The following is a 21836-nucleotide window of genomic DNA, read 5'->3' on the forward strand; positions in this document are numbered from 1 at the left end:
AGGGAAAGTTTTGGGGGTTTTAGGGCGTTTTGTAAATGTATTAAAAATAAAAAATTAAAATACCCCATTTACATTAGTATTCAGACCCTTTGTTATGACACATACAGTTGAGCTCTGGTGCATCCTGCTCCTGTCAGTGGTTGTTGAGATGCTTCTACTGCTTGACTAGAGTCCAGCTGTGTCTAATTTAATGCCCTGGACATTAATGAGGAAAGACACAACTGTCTATAAGGTCTCACAGTTGGTGGTGTATGTCAGAGTGAAGACAACGCCATGAGGGGGAGAGAACTGTCCACAGTCATGCGGGACAGGAATGTGTCAGGACACAGATCAGGGGAAGGATATGAGAAAATCACTGCAGCACTCAAAGTGCCCAAGAGCACGGCAGCCTCATTCTCAAATGGAAGAGATCTGGAACCAGCACCAGTTCTCCTAGATCTGGCCACCCAGCCAGACTGAGTAGTCAAAGGGCTTTGGTCAGGCCGGTAACCAAGAACCCAAGGGTCACTATGGATGAGACCAGAGCTCCTTTCTGGAGACTCAGCACTCCACCAACCAGGCCTTTGTGGTAGAGCGGCCAGACGGAAGCTATTCATCACTAAAAGGCCCGTGACAGCCCGCTGGGAGTTTGGCAAAGGCACCTAAAGGACTCTCAGACCATGAGAAGCAAAATCATCTGGTCTGATGAAATGGAGCCTGAACTATTTGGCCACAGTTTCAGTAGTGTGTGTGGAGAAAACCAGGCCCTGAGCATCACCTTACTAACACCGTCCTACAGTCGCACACGGTGGAGGCAGCATCAGGCTGTGGCCACTGGGAGACTTGTCAGGGCAGAGGGGAGGATGGATGCAGAAAAATATAGAGCAATCCTCAGTGAAAACCTCTCCAGAGTGCTCAGGACCTCAGGATGGGCCGAAGATTTACATCTCAACAAGACAACACCCCCGAAGCAAGCGGCCAAGAAAACACAGGAGTGGCTTCAGGAAAAGTCCTGCAGCTGAACCCAACAGAGCATCTCTAGAGAAACCTGAACATGGTGGAACACTGACACCCCCCATCCTACCTGGCTGACCCGCAACAATTATGATAAGAACAATGGAAGAAATTTCCAGAAGAAAACTGCCGAGTTTGTAGCTTCATTCTCAAGGAGACTTGAGGCTGTCGCTGCTGCCAAAGGTGCTTTAACCAAGTGCTGAGTGAAGGGTCTGAATACTGATGTAAATGGGATATTTCACTATTTTGTCTGTAATATGTTTTCAAAACACCTGTTTTCACTTTGTCATGGTGGAGTATTGTGTGTAGATTGATGAGGAAAAAACTTGATTTTAATGCATTTTAAGATGAGTGTGAAACATAAAATGTGGGAAACTTGAAGAGGCCTGAAAATTTTCCATACTTACTGCGAGTGCTTGCTCCTTGGTTCACCTACTAACTGTTAGGCAGGATGAGGTTACCAAGGGAGAAATCCAGTAGAGTAAACACAAAGCAATGATAAACAGAGAGCTTTTCCCCATGGGCTTCTCCATACTGTTAATGGGTGACCTCAGAGGACAGCTGGGTCCCTGTGAGGGATTAATGAAATCAGCTGCTCATGGGTTCAATGTGTCCTAGGTGGCTATATCATCACTAGTATTTTATTATTCTAGTATTGAGCCACAAAATCTGAGCATGACTTTACATTTAAAACAATATTCTGCATCCTGTCACTAGTGTTTCCATGGGATTAATGAAAATTTTAAATGGTCTGGAGGAAGACTTGAGTTCATAGAGTTTAACGTTCCCCAGATGTGATTTCTGAAGTGTAACTATATCTTCATTAGATGTTCCCCTCTGTTATTTAGACTCCTCGACACTAGCTGAAGCAGATTTCTTGATTAGAGTCAATATTCATTATGGTAAATGAACAGTAGCTTTAATAAGGTTTTTAAGACATTAGGATACATAATTTTAATACCAACCTACCAACTCTACAAGTCTAACCAACCTATTTACAATCCAGCTTACAACTACCCAAACTGCCAAATTTCCACCCATCTGACCGGTCAAAGTACCTACTAGCAAACTAACCAACCAACATAAACTACCTACCTACCAGCCAATCAAACCACTAGGCAACCTTCTTACCTTTCTGCCAAACAAAGAAACCATCCAACCTACCTACCTACCGAATAAAATTGCCAAAAACATGTCAACCAGCTAAATGGCCACTCAGCTGACCAAACAACTCACCAACTTACAAACCCAATTACTTACCAGACACGTTAATCTACCAACCAACCCATCCCTAGCAACCGAGTAACCAACTAACCTACTTGGAATGACTACAACCAATCAATATACCAATTTTCCTACCTAACTACCAACTGACTGAACAGCCTACATAGTACCTACCAACAAACCAGTCAATCAACCAAGTAAACCCCCATTTTACCTACCTAGAAATCAGCCAGCCAACCAAACCAACCAACCAATTTTCCTATAAACTTACTAATCCAAATACTGCAAACCAAATAGTCTTCCTTCCAGCCAACCTACCTACAAACCTGCTACCTGACCAACTTTATTATCTTTCTACAACCTACCAATCTACTTAGCTTTGTACCTACCAACCAACTGACTGACCAACCACCAAGCCTACCTACCAACTAACCCAAATACAAACCAACCAACCAAGCAACCTACTAGTGACCTATCAACTAACCTTCCTATCTACCAAATGACCAACCAACACACCAAAATACAATTTTACTCTGTACCAACAAAACAACTAAACCTACCAAATAAGAAACCAAACTACTCCTGGCATCTTGCTGTTAACATACCATCATGCCTGAATAGAAACTAAAACCAAAAGCATAGCTTACTGACTATATCTGCAAACCTTGCTGTAGACATGCTACATTTGAACAGGTGGATCAACTTGTTCATCAGAAAATAGTTCCAGAATGTATTTCTGGTTACTGCCCCAACAGTCTTCAATCAACTCTGTGAATGTCTTCCATTTTTGTACTAATGATGAATGTGTTTCTGTGCCTCCGCAGCTCCTCTCTGGTGCAGCAGTATAGCTATGGTTTATGCCCAGTCATCAAACACAGTCGGTGTCAATCCCTCCCGTTACTCTCTATCTTTCCCATATCAGATGTCATTTAACTACTCTAAGAGGGAAAACTCAACTGTCCTGGCCACCTTACCCACAACTCCCCTCTGCAGCATTGAAGGCTTGTCCTCCAGCCAGCTGAATAGGACCTCCACCTACTATGAGCTGACTTCAGGCGAGGTTGCCATCCTGAGCTTGGTCTTTGGAGTTCTCTGGCTGGTTTCCATCCTGGGAAATGCTCTCGTCTGCCTGGTCATCCACCGGAGCCGTCGAACTCAGTCCACTACCAACTATTTTGTGGTGTCTATGGCCTGTGCAGACCTGCTTATGAGCCTAGGCTGTGCCCCCTTCATCCTGCTACAGGTCACCTTAGGACGATGGCCAGTGAGTGCTGTTGCCTGCAAGGTTGTACGCTACCTGCAGCACCTGTGTCCCGGTGTGCAGGTCTACGTCCTACTTTCCATTTCTGTAGACCGCTTCTACACGATCGTCTACCCTCTCAGCTTCAAGGTTTCCCGGGAGAAAGCGAAGAAGATGATCCTGGCTTCATGGCTGTTTGATGCAGCCTTTGTCTCACCCTGCCTCTTTTTCTACAGATCCACATCTACAGACAATAGTCATTGTGACTTTTTCCTTCCAGACAGCTGGGGCAGTGTAGCCTACAGCACTGTCCATCTCCTGTTTGGTTTTCTGGTTCCAGTGGTACTGATTGTGTCATTCTACCAGCGGGTGGTTCGATACATCTGGAGGATCAGCACCGATGGACACACGGTGCGTCGAACGATGAACACTGTCCCACGGACTAAAGTCAAGACCATCAAGATGTTCCTCATGCTCAATTCAGTTTTCTTCATCACCTGGATACCCTTCTATGTTGCCCAGCTGTGGCACCCTAAGGAGTCTGATGGACCCAGCAGGCAGGGACTGCTCTTCTTCACAGTCATTGCTTGGATCTCCTTCAGCTCCACAGCATCCAAACCGACTCTATACTCCGTTTACAATGCCAATTTCAGAAGGGGCATGAGGGAGACCTTCTGCATGTCATCCATGAAATGTTACCGCAGTAATGCATACACCATCACAGCGAGCTCTCGAATGGCCAAAAAGAACTACGTTGGGGCGGTGGACATCCTGGTGCAAGCAAAGACAGTCACCAAAGACTTGGCTTATGATACATTTGACCAAGAGGCGAAGGAGAAGAAGGTAGCCTGGCCCACTAATGCCAACCCTCCGAACACTTTTGTGTAAATGAAGCAGTGAACATACAACAACTTTACACTTAAGAAACAACATCAGTGTTGGCAGGAGAGCTAGCTGGGAGATAACATGCTAGTTCTGCTTTCAGTAGAACAGCTCACAGAAATACAGTGTGTTCGGTTTGTATCAAAGGGCTTTTTTCTGATTTAACAAACTTCTAACCACTACAGTGGACGTTCACAACAGCTAGCATTTTTATACTTCAGAATTTATTTCTCTGCTGTGTTTTCATGGATAGTTTTGCCATTAATGCATCAGAATTTGTGTTTTGACGTCAGCTTGTTTGTTAGCTAACCATAGTCCGTGGCCATCTATCAGTGTTGTAATCGCCTCTATTTGCTAATGTATGTGGTAAAAGCTAACGTGCGTAGCCATGTGTTAACACTGACATCGTCTGCTTTGCCTCATTAACAGTGATGGGTTGGCTAGCTAACATAGCTCCAAAACATAAGTGTGTTCAGGGTAACTGACAAAAGAAAAACTCAGTGCTGTAGAAGAAAGAGCCAGGTTTACAAAGATGCTGACTCTGATTTTAATGGTGAAACACAGTGTGAGTAACTAATCACAGCTAAACACAAATGTGAACAACCTCCCACCCTTTTGCTAAATGCTACAAACTAAAAAAGACCTGTGAAACATGGGTGGCATAAATAAACTTGGCTAAAGGTCAAAAGCAGATGAATAAGATGTGTGGTAGACCTCAATCACAATTTAATACACTGCCCTTTTTCAAAGTGTTGCATTCTCCATATCGTTAGCTTAGCTTATGGGCCACTATGAAGGCTTGGAGCTAGCACCATCAAACACTGTGTTACAGTATTATCAGCATCCTTTCTTGGTTTGATCCTGCTTCTTCTTCTGTTAAATTATTAAGTGGTTGAACTTGATCATTATTACACCCCAGTGTGGCTTTGAAGAAAGCCGCAACAATTATTCGGTCAAGCAAATAGTCTAGTTAACTATCAGAATAATCAATTCATTGTTTTCCACAAAGAAAAGCCCAACTGTTGCAGGTTTTAGGGGCTCAAATATGAAAACATAACACTTTTTGAATCTTAACTTAATCTTGATTTTTTTTAACAGTTTACAACCCTATTTTGGTCACATTAGAGTTTGTAGGGTTAACGTGACTCTGTATAGAAGCTGCTGCAAGACCAGTTTGTTCAGGCAGATGTCAGATCCACCTGTCTGCCGAGGGTTCTCACTTGTCTTAGTTTATATGCGTATATATTTTTTAGAAAATCTTGGGAAACTTTCTGTAAACTGTTACTGAGATGTAAGGCCCTGACTTCATACCTAAAGTCTGTTTAACACAAGTTGCACACACACACACACACACACACACGACCAACATGTGGTACTAATATTAACATTTGTCTAGACTTTGTGTTACTGTTCAAATGTACCAATAAATTGTTTTAATTCACTTAGTAAGCCTACTTTCCTGTGGTCGTCCACATGGTTATTCTTATGATTTTTTTTTTATTTTAAACACTTGCACTTGTTTCAGTGCACAGACAGGTTGTATGGAGCTCAGATGTTCCTTGGATACATGCATTCATTCATTTTCTACCGCTTAGTCCCTGGACGGGGTCGGGGGGGGGGGGGCCAATCCCGGCCCGCAATCGGGCGAAGGCGGGGTACACCCTGGACAGGTCGCCAATCCATTCCTTGGATACATTTCCACATAATTATGTAAGATTAAGATAGTCTCATATACAGTCAGAAAACAATAAAGACACATTAAGGAGCTGAAGGAGAAATACATTCGTTAAAGTCAATAAATCAAGTGGTTTGGTCACATGACCCCTTAAACCTCACTGCAGTCTGCACCTGAGGCTTAGTGTGAACCAGCTGCTGTGACATGTAAACGCCACCAGAGGTCACTGTAGCTGAGCTTTAACAGGCCACACAGTCGCTTGATTTACTTTAAGCTCTGTCAACATTTAAAAGGTTTCACATCTGCCTCGCGCTATTTAAGGTGGTAAGAGTGAGGATTTTAAAAGGTATCTAATCATATTCTCTGGAATTAGGCTAAAAGTCATATTTTAAAATGGAAATTACTAAAGTACAAATACCTCAAATTTGTACTTAAGTAAATGTACTTCATTACTTCCCACTGAAGCAGATTAGCTTCAGTATGTCTGCTAAATGAAAGAGCAGAAGCCGTGCACAGACTCTGACATCACTTTATTTTCTTTCAGAAGCACAAAGAGCAGGGTTCGGTTCATACTTTGCTTCAAAGCCTTGACCTGGCATCATCATCTAACAAAGTGCTTCTACCACAGTTGAGAAAGTGTGCACATTGAAAAGAGCTTCAAACATGTTGCTCAGAAACAAAAACAATGGGCAACATCAACATTCGCAGTCAGCAGAAAGAAGAAACCATACATTTTACAGTGGTTAATATAAGACAGACAATGAGCAGTTGTGGCCAGTCTGTGTAGAACTGACCATCACAGGAGAAGCTCTCACCTCAAAGAGACAAAGGGAAGTCCAACTGGTTCTGCTCAGATAACTGACACATCCAGCCCGGATCAGATCAGCCTGGACGACACAACCTCGAAGCCTTTTTTACGTTTTTACGTCCACATTTTACAAATATATAGTACACTTGTATAACAATGTAACTGCACCACGATTCATTCTGGCTTCATCAGGGGGTCAAAGACCTTTCATTTTCTTACACAAGGCCCGTCAGTCAGTCCCGGGTCAGAAACCAGTAGACAGAATGTGAAATGACATATTTTTAGAACAGTTTCTATGAATCCAGTATCGCTCTAAGGAGTTCTAATGATCTGAGTTAAAAGAGGAGCTGGACTCGAAGCCTGTGTTGTTTGTTCTAAAAGGAAAGTGTGAATGTTTCTGACAGGGGAGATGTTTCGACTGTAGGCCAACCTAGAAATGAGTTCACAAAAAACTATGATGCAATAATAAAATCACACATTCTATATATATACTGTACTTTACAGGATACTCAAAAGAAAAACAGCCAAGGTGAGAGAATAAAAAATGAAGGTCTGAGTTCACTGTGTTTGGAAAAGGAGTTTCAAAGTTTTTATGAAACAATTTCAGTACAAAACAGTTCTAATCAATAAAGGATGGCAGCAGTCTGAGGATGCTGCATCATGAAAACTGAAGTGAGAGTTCAACATTTGGTGTTTTGTACTGAAGAATGGAAATTCACTCTTTACACACATGTTCCTCAACTTTTTCTGTTTCTGCCTCATCTTGGAAGGAAAAACAAATCAAACATGACAACTACTGACACTATGGAGGAAACTGATTAAACGGGGCATGAACCTCCTTTTGCAATGCAAACTAAACAAAATCATATTAATAAAGATGGCAACTGTGTTGACAGTGATGGAAACACGACTCCGGCCTGAAAATAAATCAGAACTTTGAGTCTAAAACTGTTTTTCAGGCCACAGTAGGTGACGTGAGATGATGCAGGTGAGGGTCAGGTTGCAGGTGATATTGTGGTGAAACATGTTTTAGTATCTCAACACAGTCAGTAAAACATCTGGGAAAACAGCAGTAAACTCTTATATTCTAATAAAATGTAGAAATACCCTGGAATACCAACACATGTCACAACCGGGTCCAACTGACCGTAACACATTCTTTGTCAAAATTACATGTTCAAATGGTTCGACAGTAACCCCAGTCAGAACAGATGGAGCCTACTAAGCTCAAGTCGAGCTCCTCTAAACTGCGTTATCATTGTTTGCAACTTGTCTCTGCATCAGGCTGATCCAGGTGTATTTACTTTGTACTAAGCTGAAGTCTGATCTGATCGGTTCTTTACTGTGCTTGTTTGCTGCAGCCAGCAGCTTGTGAGAAACTGGTTGACTGTGTCACATGCAGATGTATTCAGGAACTCAATAAAAGGATCAGATCAGGCTCAGCTAACTTGATCAGGGACAAAACACTCAAGTCCAGTGACAATGTGGACAGACTGTCGGACAGAAACTACTTCCGACACCCTGAGGGACCGATGGCTGAAAACAGCTGGAGCACAGCTCAAATGAAACACACGAAGGTGCATTCATGTGTCTGTGAAACAACTGTCAAATGCAAGAAGTGACACTGGAACAAGCAGGAAGTGTAGAAACTAGAGGCTGTGCCCCCGTAGCTAGGCCAGCGTCCCAGCGAGAGAGCAAAACTAGTGTTGTGCAGAAACGACTGCTCCAGCTCCATCACAGTCGGAGGCTTCCCCCGACCGCCACTCTAACCCTGACCATTGCTGCTGATACTGTTCTTGTTGTTCTTGTTCAACTTGGTGCCGCTGCCTCCTTGAGGCATCTTCTGGTCGTCTCCAGTCAGCAGAGCTTTAATCTCCGACGGGATCTTCCCCTGATCCATGGCAGAACACCACTGTTTGTACTGCAGGGGGAAGCGACACAAAGTCAGCTGGTCTGAAACACACACACAGACTCACACAGTATGCTCAGGATTTAAAGCACACTACTGAGACTCGGTACCCAGTGAGGCAGTTCTCAGCCTGTGGAGCTGTTTGTTGGAAACACTGACTGCAGCCTTTAAGTAACTAATGAGAAAGGTCTGAAAACAGGGCCAACACATCTAAACTGAGTTTATAATAAAAATCACCAGTGAGAACTTGCCCAGAGCAGAGTATGACCCTGTGAGAGGCTGTTTCAGCTGGATTCCAGCAGACCCCTCCACCATCTGCACCACCGGAGGCCCCGACTCTGTGTTTCTTACCTTACCGACAAGGCTCGAATTCACGCAAACCGTAGTAAATGTGAGTCGCCTGCAGCTCGTAAACTCCTCATCTCACTCAGGAAAATGACTGAAGTAACTCAGTAACAGGTCAAACTGGGACATTGGTTTAGAGGTAGTAACCCAGTGATAGACGCCGGCCAACACCGGTGGAATGTTTCACACATTTTGATTTATGATTATGGAGGAAAATTCTATTCCCAAAACAAATGCAGCTGCTCCTGCACTGGGAGAATGTAACTAAGCACAGCTACAGTTCTGAGATACTTGTAACTTACTGGAGTTTTTCCTCCTCAGAGGGAAAACCTTCTACTGCATGTTGTTTATCTGACACCTGAAGAAACTATTCACTTTAAGGAAAAGCTATCCCACTGACTACACGGTGAAGATGTTTCTTTACCATCTCTAGTTCCTCTCGCAGGGCACAGATGGCTCTCTCCTTACTGGAAACCAGTTCCTCCAGATACTGGTACCTCAGTTTCTTCCTTGCTCTGCACTCTCTGGCACTCTGCCGGCTTCGCTCCAGTTTGGCCTTGAGGTCGATCTTTGCAGGTTTACGGCCACGTTTCCCCGGCTTCTTCACTTTGCCAGCCAACGTCTGACAACGGAGAGGATATGTGTGATAGAAGTTACAGAACAACACAAAAACAGAGAAAGTAAAGAGTCATGCATTGTTGGACTTTCTGTGTAAATAAAATCAAACAAGGCTTTTTACCAATAAATACACGTATGTGTATATAAAGGGTATAAAAAGTAGCTATATACAACTGAGAACCAAACAATACGTCACATATAACATGTTCATTTTCAATGCAGCTGCTGACAACAGGGCATTGGCACCATGTTTACATGGCAGTGAGCACCGCTGGCAGGTAACGGGCTCTCGTTATAAACATAATACACTGTTCTGTATGAGGACTGGTCATTTTAATGGTCTGTGAAAGGACCCGAAACAACCCTAACCCTGCTAATGTCTAACTCAGGAGTTCATTCTTGGACAAGTTCCCTATATGCTGTTGTCCAAGTCAGTCTAGTTACAGCCAGCTAGCCAGGGTCTTTTAAATAGCTTTGGAAAACCACAAAGAGAGCACATCGATCGACCAAAGAAAGTAAATTGAGGTACACGAATTGTCCGACGTCACATTTTGTCAGTACTCCCAAGCTTTAAAGATCAATTATTCGTAGTAGGCACTACGAGTATGACCCCTAACCCTTCGCTCAATTCTAACATAACCACTCGCCCTCGACTTGCATGACAGCTGCTATATAAATCAAATTAGATTTGACTTGATGAGGTGACTACGATGAGACTCAACACAACCACAAACAGGCGGTTTTAGGTCACTTTGTCCGTGTGAATAAAACGATTAAAACGGTATAAACCATTTGTTCATTTGAGTCTTTGGGCCAAGTCCAAAAGTTATAATTGTTAGCCTGCAGCAGGTGATAAACGCGTTCAAGGCCTTTGTACAACTATAAATAAACTACCACACCATGCCCTCGAAAAGCAACTAGTTCATGTATTAACATTATGACCGGTGTCAAAATGGGCCTGGGTGCAACATAACGTTAAATAAAGAAGGTAGTTCTTGTTAATCCCAAAGCAGCATTAGCTTCTTACCTTGCTATCATCCATTTTGGCCACAGCTACCGCGCCGGCTGCTAGCTCACGTTAGCTACACTCAGCTAACAGCCTTGTTGGGAGACACAAAGGTCGGTATGATATAAACTTTTTGCTAATTCGTGTTTATGACAATAACACAGACAAAACATAACCGAGATAATTAACGTTAGCGTGATGCTGTTTACGGCCGGTTTCCTGTTGACGCAACGACGTCAGGACTTCTTCTTCTTCTTGTGATGTTTATTGGCGGTTTGCAGGCCACCTTAAGGTGCATTACCGCCACCTGCGGTGCTGTTTTGTCAACGACTTTTTCCTTAACAAACGTTTATTGGTTTAATGAAAACAACAATGGGCAATGTGAGGGGTAAAGAGGACACAAGTGTGGTAAAATAAACACACAAAACAAAGTCAAACAAAAAATGACAACAGTCTTTTACTGAATATCTCATACTTCTGATGTCAAATGTACAACAGTGTGACATTGTAAGCCAAAACTATAGGATAGTAAGTTGCAATAAGTCTCCATTATTGTGTCGCAATTTTGACATAAAACTCAGAAAATGTGACATGTATTTCACTAATTTGACATTATTTGCTTTGTATGTGAGAACGTTTGTAAAACTGTTGATTTGGTATCTCCTAAATCTTCACCCCCACACATATAAAGCCTCACGGTGAACCTCAGGGATGGGTTTCAGAGCGCTCACCAGAAGCAGAAAGACACATGGTCCAGCTCTGATATTTATTTACAGGTTTTCAAGCAGACGCTGAACATTCTGGATGCTAATGCTGATTACTGGTAAAACAGATCCTCATTTTAATTTCAATTGTAAACAAAGAGGTATTTTGTCACCAACACACTGCAAAAATATGACCAGATAATAAAAACAAAACTAATAATTATTGATCTGCTCCAAAGGTCAATAAATAAACATCAGATGTAGTCAGAATTATTCAGCTTAATCCGTCTTTTTTTTTTTTAATTCAAGTTCTATTCATTTAACCATTAACAGTCATGGAAATAGGCCATTTTAATCAGAGGGGGCTGTAATATTGTTTATCTGCATGTAAAGTCTTTTAAAGGGGAAAAAAAAAATCCCTTAAAATCAACCAAATAACACACAGGCTTCCAAAGTATTAATTTTTCATTTGAGGTGAAAGATGCATTGATGGCTTTTTTATGGTATTTTGCCAATTTTAAGGGATTTCTTGTGTAATTGAAAATTTAAGGCCATATTAAAGTACAAATTAAATACGCAAGTTTATAACCCTTAAAATCCCTTCAGTGATGTAGATATTCCATTAAACACAGCATAATATATCAAAATAAAATCTTTATAAAATGCCCCTTAAACAACCTTTATTTAATCCTTAATTTAGCCAGGAAAACAGTCCAGGTCCCTTAATTTGAAAAACGATACTCCTTTAAGAAGCAAATTAAGTAGATTATAAGGGTACAGGACAAAGGTATAAAATAAATATTTAACGACCAAAGACTTTTATCTAGATGGATGTTTTCAGGAGTAAACAAAGGATTAATTAAAAGATATTTTCACTGTTCATCAAGTGACAATATCCTGTACCTGTTTCTAATGCCGAGGAGAGTAACAGCATGTTGGTTAACGTGGCAGAGGAAAGGCCCGTTCATACAACATCTCACAGTTGCACTTTATTTACAAGGTAAAGACAGAATATGTACAATTGGTTGTGCATCTAGCCACAGGGGTTTCACGTCTGACTTCTGTGCTGGTCCCAAGCCCAGATAAATAAAGACGGTTGTGTCAGGAAGGGCATCCGGCGTAAAAACCTGCCAAATTACTCATGAGAAATGGATTCGCTGTGGCGACCCCTAACAGGAACAGCCGAAAGTAGAGTAGAGTAGAGTAGAGTAGAAAGACAGAATATGTACAAAGATGCCGTGAGTCTCAGGTTCTGGTTTCAGCCTCGCAGACCTCCGTCCAGAGTCAAAGTCCCGAACCTGAAGGACAGACACAGGCTCAGGTTAATGCAGATTAAAGGACTAGTCTGGTGTTTTCCTCAGAGTTAGGTGAAAACATGGATTTGAGCTGAGCTTCATCAAGAGGGAAAACAACAAACCCACCTTCACAAGCTGTTTATCTAACAGGCACAGCAGAAATGTTAAAGAATAATCACTAAAACTCCCTAGTCTTTATAAAAAATGGACTTAATGTCATTTAAAGAGGATAATTACTGCACATTACATATCACCAAATAACATGAACATCAGCCCTGAAGTTTCACCTTGACCAAAAAGAGATAAAGGACAGCTTTGTTACTTAAATGTAAAGGTTGCAGGGCTAAACCCAATTATAGGGTTAATGTATAATTAACAAATATTAATATATTAAGGGGTTTTAAACAGTGTACAAACAGGGTAATTTATACATTAAAAGGGTCTTAATTTATCTGTTAAGGTGAAAATTTGTCTTTCATGCTATTTGGCACATTTACAAATTTTAAGGGCTTTTAATCCCTAAAAACTTCCTAAACTGTACAGAAATCCAATTAAAATTTATATACATTAAAATATTACAACTCATTATTATCACCTTTAAAACTGACCAAATAATATTAAACCCGTCCCTGAAACTTTAACTGAAAACTTAATAGATTTCTTTAAGGCATACATTAATGGAAAGCTGCTGTACTCTTTTAAGTGGTCTGTACTCATTAAAAACCCCTTAGCTCACGAAAGAAAACCCGCTGTCCAATTAAAATACCTTAATTGATCCCTTAAAATTGAGGAAATAGTCTTAAAACTGTCCTCTCATTTTGTACTTCATAATGTCAATGATTCAGTTCAGTTTAGGTTTAATGTTGTTTGGTGAACTTTACCATGTTTTCACCCCTAACAGTTAAAATGTGATATTAGATACTGGATTGTGTTGCACTGGCAGGAGCTTCTGTCAGAACGCCAAACACTCCTAGTGTAGCACAGTCCTGCACACAGGTGAACCAAGGCCTCTGTGAAACACAAACTGAACATCGTCTCCTTCATGAAGGAGGGTTCGCTGCAGCGCTGTTGTGTTAGACTGACTCAGCTGAGCTACAGCAGGTGTCCCTAATAAACCGAGCACTGAGCGCGTCTGTGCTGGAAGTGAAAGTGGTGCGTGATGCTGCCTGACCTCTCTAAGAAGTGGTTGTTCTCGGCCAGCTCCTTGACCACGCCCTCCATCTCCTCCTTCAGCTTCTTCATCCTGAGCAACAACACGCAGTCAGAAACACACACATCCTCCACAGCTCAGCTCTGACACACTCCACTGGAGGTAAAACATGTGACTCAAACACTGACCCAAGGGTCATCTCCACCAGCGTGTTCTGGCTCAGGTAGGCCTGAGGCTTCATCCCACTGGACACCAGAGGAAGGACCTTCTGGGGCATCTGTTCCTGCAGCTGGACGACACACACACTTTGAACTAGCAGCACAACAACTCAGCTTCTCTCAAACAGCAGCTCAGTGCACACACGCACACACACACACAACTAAACCCGATGAAATACCAATTTATCTGACACAGCTTCACCTGCAGGTTCTTCTTTAAACCTTCACACATCTAACTCCACTTTGAACAGTGTAAGGCTCAGCTGTCTGGTCACATGACAGTATTTACACACCTGATATCCAGGTGTGTGTCTTTGTCGTTTACCTTAATGGCTCTCTCCATCAGCATGGTCACCTCCTTCTCGATGCTGATCAGCTGACCGGACAGCCCGAGCAGCTGCTTCCTCACGAGGTGAACCTTCCTGAAAACACAACACGTCACTGTTCACAGCCAGATGTTATCAGAGCGAGCTGAGCGCACTTCCTGTCTGTTAACATAGATGAACAAAGAGCAGACGCTTCACTGTCGGCGTTTTACCTCATCCACTCTTCACTCTTGGAGATGAAGAGACGATATTTCATGGCACACTCCTCTGTGAACAGAGATCGGGCTTTACTGGCATGAAGCACCAGCTTCTGTCTGTCAGAGAAACACACACAGGTCAGGGCTTCAAAATAAAAGCTCAGAAACAGATGCGGCGTCGGTGATGCCTGCTTTCTGTGAACTTACTTGTCAAATTTGTGGATCTGTTCCTCGTTGTACGGCAGACCTGAAGGCAAAACAACAATCATGTTATTGTGGAAAATGGAACTAAAACTGAGACGGTGCCAAACACAGTGTTTTATTTTAGCCGGCAGCCATGAAAGCTGATGACGATACTGCCCAGTTGATTTTATGACACACTACCAGCCGACAGACCTTCGAGCTCACGATTGTGTTGAAAAACTCACGTCTCTCTGCTTTGTCCTTCTTGAACTGTTGGTAGATGGTCGTGATGGCGTCCAGTAGGACTTTGATTTTCTCCACGCTGCGAAGACAAGCCCGCCATCACACACTGATTTACTACACACACTGTCAGTGGGTTTCTCGTATGTAAACAACTCACTTCCTGTCCTCAGGGTGCGTCCCCACTTGCTGTGTCCAGCTGTCGGTCAGCAGGCCTCCTGGGAGATATTTGCTCTTCAGGTCCTGTGTGGTTCGCTCTATGGGCTCCAAAGAGCTGGAGATCTGCACGCACACACACACACACACCACCAACTCATGCATGTACACCCAGAAACACGTCAGCTAATAACACCACAGCTACATGCAACGTGTTAGAAATGCCCTCGTACACCGTAGTAAACACCGTGGCAGCCAACCACTAAAGGTGTTTAGGTTGTTCCTGAGGCTTCGGGGACAACCTGGTCACACCAGGAAGCAGGACAGAATGAACCTGCCGGCTTTGTGAAGCATTTGGTCGTTTCACTGTTTAACTAGAGGGGAGTGTTTGTGCAGACAAACGTCACGCCTGCGAGCAAATCCACTCAACATGCTGTCATCACAGGTACAAACCAAAACAGTTGTGTGATGTGGCCTTAACGCCTTAGGATCTCCCTTAAACATCTTAGCAGCCACATGCTAACCTTCAGAAACATTGAAGTGACTGCTAAACACACAGACTGTATTCCCGCTGTGAAGCAGGTCTCTATGCTCCCCCAGACTGGGAGCCCTTAACTTGGCATGGTAATATGTTGAATAAATACAGAGCGACCTTTCAGTGACAAACTACTGGCTGGGGCTGCCTTGTACTGTCATGCACACTGGCTGACAAAAAATAAAATAAAAACAAAGGCTCGACTAGAAGACTCTTAGTCAACCGAGGAGTTTAATGACTCTTGGGGGTGGCTGTGGCTCAGGAGGTAGAGCGGGTCGTTTCCTAACTGGAGGATTAGTGGTTCGATTCCCGGCTTGTCCAGTCAACATGTCGAGGTGTCCTTGAGCAAGACACTGAACCCCCAGTTGCTCCCAGTGATGTCACTGGTGTGTGAGTGCATGAGTGCTTGGGAGTGCGAATGGGTGAATGGCCGAATAATGTGAAAGCGCTTTGAGTGTGCTGTAAAAGCATAGAAAGGTGCTATACAAGTATAAGACCATTTACTCTACTATTCAACTATTTGGGGGCAGCCCCAGAATATTCCTCCACTGCTGTTTTTTTTTTTTTTTAAGAAAAAAGGTGCACAATCAAAGTCATACAATGTTGTTTAAATGTGCAAGTTTTCAAAAAAAAAAAATGCAAATAATCTAACATTTTTCTCAGTCTCTTCACCCCCCCGCTGTACCTTTAAGTATTTAGATTGTAATGAGAAAAATCTTTTATATGTTGTTTAGGTTATAAACAACACCAATGACAAAAACACAGCACATGAAATCTTTAATTAGATGTATAAAAATACGTTAAGCTCTCCTTGTTGTTGTTAGAAGTTAGCTAAAGTTTCAGGTATATCACATTCCTCTGACCCACCTCTTTCATACCGCAGCGATTACAACTGTAACTAGATACGTCAACATGCGACTCGTGTAGCGTGAAGTGGGACTCACTCTGACAACTTTCTTGTGCATGTCGGAGATCTCGTCGTACTCCGTCGACAGCACGTTGGCCTGCATCAGCACCTCAAACCTGCACAGCAGCAGAGAACAGCATCACACTCTGACACATCTGTGCTGCACATCATCACTGCCACTTCAGTGCACGCGCAAGTCACTCACAGCTGCTCGGTCTTCTCCAGTATCTGTGTGCAGTAATTACACAGATGGAAAACCTCCGACTTCTTGTGCTGGATCTCGGTGTAGTCCTCCTTCATCAGCTCTCTGGACATGAAGAAGACAAGGTCAGTAGCTTGTTCTCCATACAAGAGGTCAGAGGTGTGTAGAAACACTGCTCCTCACTTCTATACTGTTTTTACTGTATTTTCACTGTCATTTAACTTGTTTGGATATAGATGTTTGTGTTTTCTAACCAGGGTCATGTGTTTACATCATCCTGATTCTTTTTGATTTCCTTTGCCTTTGAGATTTTTTCCATCAGAAAACTGGTTAGAAAAGGAAAAACTGGACGACTCTGTTGCATTTTCTGATCTGCTTCAAGTGTATATGATGAACACACTATTCTATTACATATTACCGCTGGACTGGTGCCTTGTTTGTTTTTGACCATTACAATGGCAGCAAACAGGAAGTGAGACACACTGAAACTCATTTGCTCACAGTCATTCAGTGAACCTGAATCTCTGAACTACTGCCTTCACATCTTTGACTCGGAGAAAGTTCAAAGAGGCCAAAACACATGTTCAAGCTGAAACCCAGTTACTACCTCTGCAGTGAACTTACATTAAACCTCGAACTCCTTTTCGCACCAGCTCCTGATAAACTAGCAGAGACTCTGAGGTTTTCCATAAATGTCCAACGTCACCTGCAAAAGTCTGAACAACAGCAACAGGAAGGTCAGTGTGCACGTTTACATGTGATTAAATAACACTAGTCTTATCACCAAGGGTTTAAAGTCTGTCTGAGCTCTGCTTAATCTCAGCTGCACTCTGTTCCCCTGATGCCTGGATAGAAACAACAGTGAGCTGCTGTTTTAGGAAGAACGAAATGGATCTGTAACTGTGAGGAGAGAACACACTGTTGGTTTAGGTTTGTACATCAGATCTGTTGACAATAAGAAAAATATAAAATAACACCAGGCTGATTCAGTCTCCTGTTGGAGGAAGGTTGAGGGGCTTCACTTTTTTCCATCTATGCCTTTATTGCACCAATTGAAATAAGAAGAGCTTCTAGTTTTTCCTGCCTCTTGAGAATGTGCCATTATGTACAACCATCTCAGCCATAATTAGCCAGTAATTACAATATTACAGGTTACTGAATCAGCAGTAATCTGGAGTCTTTGTTAAAGCGCTACCTTTGCGTAGCTGGCATCCAGGTCGAGGTCATAGCGAGGCTGGACTTTAGGAGGACTGGCTGTGAAGACAAAAGCACTCAGGGTTACACTGTGGCCAGAAGTCAGAATGTCCTTCATCATATATAATCCTCTTTAGCACCTGTTAGCATCCAACCATGCAACTTCACGACCGCACTGTTTGGACAAAATAAAAGGACAGAACAACAGAACTCTTCACTGCAAGTTTGGGATATTTTACTAAGAAATGCAAGAACAGAAAAATGAGACTTTTAGATGTTTTACACTTGAAGTCTTGTACCATCTTAAGGTTTAACATTTATGATTTAAGACGTTTGAAGAACTGAAGTCTCAAGCTCCAAACAGAGCAGTAAGAGCTCTTTTTTACGCATGGCAGTAAAAGGAGTCAGCAGGTGTCAGAACGTCACATTTAAGACTTTTGACAGCATCCCGGACCAACTTATAATCCAAGATAAATAAGGCTGTTAAATGAGCAGTGGTCGAGTAGGAGAAAAAGGAACAAGAAAATTAATGAAGAGATAAAATCCTTCTGCTAAACCTGGTCTTTATGAAGCTACATGTGGACAAAAACCATGTGGGAGTGATTCAGACTAATAGGTTTGAAGACCTTTTTACTTTGACCTATTTAAAACTTTAGTTGAAGTGTTGTGGCCCTGCAGGCCACCCAGGTGAACTACGTACGGTCTTCAAAAATGAGGCCAACAGTGGCAACAGACTCGCGGCTGATGAGCATGATCAGATTATCTCTGGAGGTCTTGGGGAAGGTCTTGGCCTGGCGGTTGGGGTCGAGGACAAGGCGGCGGCCCTCGTACAACAGCTCCTGGTTGTGCAGAGGGATGCTGGTCCGGCGGGACAGCAGCTCCTGGAACAGCGCCGCCCTGTGGACACATGAGCAACAGTAGTGGACAACTTTACATCCAGAGAGGAAGAACCGGTCAAACCCTGAGAAAAGTCTTGCATGCTGGGACTGTCTCCAGCCCTACACCGTCTCCTGATACAGCACAGACATTGAACCAGAGGACTAACGACATTTTAATAAAGAAATTTGAAATGTTCCTTTATGGTGCGTCTGTGCATGAAACATGGGGACCACCACTGCAGAATCAGTCATATCATTACATAAATAAACTTGGAGAATGACCCAGAGTATTTCGACTGAGGAAACTGAAGTCAGTAGCTGGGTTTACACTGTTGTATGCTGCATTATGGGCAAAGACAGAATCAGAATCAGCTTTATTGGCCAGGTGTGTTGGACACATGAGGAATTTGACTCTGGTACATCGGCTCTCAATGTGCAAACAGTAAACCAGCATAAGGCTGTGTAATATAACAAAAATAGCAGTATTTACAAGCAACAGAAAGTGCAAACAATGCAGAATAAGCAGTATGAACAGACAGTAACAGTGCAGACAACAAAGGAATGTTCTTTGAAATTAGATAAATAGGGATAAAACAGAGTACTTAAGAACTAGAGACCTGGAACAGGAACAGGAGTTTTAAAAATCTGGGCTGAGTCCTGATTCAGCAGACTACTGGCACAAAATTTACTCCACAGCTGACACAGAGCGACATTGCGCCTCGCCTCTGGTACAGAATGCCGGCCTGCTGTCTGAATTCACACATATATTTCATCTTAAAAACTATCGTCTCATCCTGGTGAACCCAGTATTGTCTATCATCCTGTCTGGTGAGCTAAATGTATCATCACACTCCTACTTCAGAGTGAAGGCTATCGCCTGGTTGCTGTTTTCAGTGGGATGACTTATGGTCAGGATAACTAAAGGACAAGACCGGTCATCCTCTACATCAGCAGTGTTTTCAACACTCCCCATACAGACACTAAAACCAACAGTGGATTCCCCACAGTTAATATCTGTCAGTCTCCAACCTGGATTAGCTTATCGGTCTGTGCCGTAGACATCGGACTACAACCACATCTGTGAAACACACTGCTGCACAAGGTGACATGTTGCCCCGAAGGCCACACGTTTCATGTAAGCGCGAGTCAAGTGAGCATGTGCGAGTCTTACGTGTTGTACTCGTGGATGTAGATGTGGTGCAGCGTTGCCTGCTGCAGACTGAAGACGTACACCACGGTTCTGTGCAGGATGTCGTTGGTTTCTGCAAAGAACTGGTCAAAGCCCCAACATTTCTCCTGATCTGCCTCCAGGATGTTGGCGAGTACCGGGGTCAGCAAGCTCTGAAGACCCCTGACACATGAGAGCAGAGGAGAAGACGGGTTGTGATGAACAGCAGGTTGGATGTACAGAGGAAAACAAGCTTTATGCTAACTCTGGTACAATATGGGAACAGTCCTGTTTAACATAGTACATGGTTTCTTACATAAAAATAAATGACCACAGCCACCATGTTAGGTCACAGGGAGATGCTGACTGGTTTGATTTGCTCCTGGGAGTCTACTGATGTCGTTGCTGGTCAAATGATTTGTCAGTCCCATGAATTCATCTGCCCCAGCTTTGTCCTGCATGATTAGGTAACAGCACAGAAGGAAACTGTGGAGTTGAGCTCCCTGTATCCCTGTCACTGTTACTTCAGGTTGTTGGTTTGGTCGCTGGAACGCTCGTTTGTCCATGGATGTTTGTTTTTTGATCCACTAAATAGGTTTTCCTATAATGACTTGTGATAGCCACAAGCTAGCGGGTAAGATGTTAACTGCTGTGTGTTGCAGCCTAACACTTTTCTGTCAAGAATCAAAAACTGTAGAAGTTTTCAAGCTTTCAAACAAGATAGATACCTCTCGTATATCTTATACACAATATGCCGGGGGGGAACATGAATGTATGAACTATTACAGACAAGTCTCAGAACGGCCTTCTGGACATCAGGAGGTTGAAAGGGGTTTTATGAGACAACCAAAACATTTAACTGTAGAAAGGTGTGAGCGTGGCGGCAGACTGAAAAACCTCTCCAGCATCGCTAGCACTAGCATGTATTCATGTACAGCAGCAGTTCTTACTTGGACAGACTGCAGGACACTGGCATCTCTGTGCTCCACTCGATCTTCCCGTTCTCACACTTCTGATGACCGGAGATCGTCCCCGATGGCTTCTCTGTGATGATTTTATACCTGAGACAAACAAACGGGCCACTCAGTTTAGAGCTCACCTAGTTGTTCTACTCAGAAACAAGCTGAGGTCAGCACCGTGTTCTCACATGACTTCTTTGTTCCTGCGCGGCCCTTCGAATGGCCTGAAGGGCAGGCTGCCGGTGGCGGCATGGTAGAACGTGACCCCGATGCTCCACAAGTCCACTGTGGCTCCGTACTTCTTCTGGTGGTCTTTCCTCAGCACAGCTCGCTCGTACATGTCGGGGTGCTGCGCAGCAAACACATGAAGAAGTATCAGCATTCACAAACTCCTCTGGTGTCTTTTCACAGCTTTTACTGTTTCCAGGACACTTCTTCAATCATTCATTTATTTATAAAACTCAATTCACACAATCACGCATCTCCACATGCTTCACTTTAAACTAAAGTCAAATCATTGATTACTTATTCACATTTCTTATTAATCAATAAAAACACAGTGAATCAATAAAAGGGAAACAGAGATGAACAAAATACTGGTTTGTAAACCAGTGGGGCCCCGTGGCACACTGAGGGCCAGGCTGAATGTAATAGTATTACATATATGAGTAACAAAGCCATCCTTTGTCTGATTGATAAATTTATCCATCCATCCATCCATTTTCTTCCGCTTATCCGGGGCCGGGTCGCGGGGGCAGCAGTCTAAGCAAAGATGCCCAGACCTCCCTCTCTCCAGACACTTCCTCCAGCTCCTCCGGGGGAAT

General features: G+C 43.0%; 3 protein-coding genes across 9 annotated transcripts in view; 1 reads left to right on the forward strand and 2 right to left on the reverse strand.

The window, feature by feature from the left end:
• gpr19 (G protein-coupled receptor 19) overlaps positions 1–4869 on the forward strand; it is a 10108-nt gene extending 5239 nt beyond the window's left edge. For all 3 annotated transcript variants that reach the window (XM_020613425.1, XM_020613422.1, XM_020613424.1), the window contains exon 2: positions 3042–4869. In XM_020613425.1, the coding sequence (XP_020469081.1) occupies positions 3068–4345 (1278 nt within the window). In that variant the 5' untranslated portion in view covers positions 3042–3067 and the 3' untranslated portion in view covers positions 4346–4869. The remainder of the gene's footprint in view (positions 1–3041) is intronic.
• Positions 4870–6527: 1658 nt separating this feature from the next.
• Positions 6528–10957, reverse strand: crebl2 (cAMP responsive element binding protein-like 2). Its single transcript, XM_020613543.1, has 3 exons — positions 10722–10957; positions 9501–9698; positions 6528–8743 (listed from the first exon to the last, which is right to left on the reverse strand). The coding sequence occupies exons 1-3, from the start codon at positions 10734–10736 to the stop codon at positions 8588–8590; spliced, it is 369 nt and encodes a 122-aa protein (XP_020469199.1). The 5' UTR covers positions 10737–10957; the 3' UTR covers positions 6528–8587.
• A 175-nt stretch (positions 10958–11132) lies between these two features.
• The window catches only part of tbk1 (TANK-binding kinase 1), an 18284-nt gene continuing 7580 nt past the window's right edge, over positions 11133–21836 (reverse strand). For all 5 annotated transcript variants that reach the window (XM_020613406.1, XM_020613408.1, XM_020613407.1 and 2 more), the window contains exons 6-21: positions 21201–21361; positions 21004–21114; positions 20057–20236; positions 18708–18904; positions 18009–18067; positions 17438–17529; positions 16817–16918; positions 16649–16727; positions 15174–15295; positions 15019–15095; positions 14798–14837; positions 14606–14707; positions 14393–14489; positions 14038–14138; positions 13871–13942; positions 11133–12702 (exon numbers count right to left, since the gene is read on the reverse strand). In XM_020613406.1, the coding sequence (XP_020469062.1) occupies positions 12663–12702; positions 13871–13942; positions 14038–14138; positions 14393–14489; positions 14606–14707; positions 14798–14837; positions 15019–15095; positions 15174–15295; positions 16649–16727; positions 16817–16918; positions 17438–17529; positions 18009–18067; positions 18708–18904; positions 20057–20236; positions 21004–21114; positions 21201–21361 (1632 nt within the window). In that variant the 3' untranslated portion in view covers positions 11133–12662. The remainder of the gene's footprint in view (positions 12703–13870; positions 13943–14037; positions 14139–14392; positions 14490–14605; positions 14708–14797; positions 14838–15018; positions 15096–15173; positions 15296–16648; positions 16728–16816; positions 16919–17437; positions 17530–18008; positions 18068–18707; positions 18905–20056; positions 20237–21003; positions 21115–21200; positions 21362–21836) is intronic.

This window comes from Monopterus albus, unplaced genomic scaffold (assembly GCF_001952655.1).
Source record: "Monopterus albus unplaced genomic scaffold, M_albus_1.0 scaffold134.1, whole genome shotgun sequence".
NCBI lineage: Eukaryota > Metazoa > Chordata > Actinopteri > Synbranchiformes > Synbranchidae > Monopterus > Monopterus albus.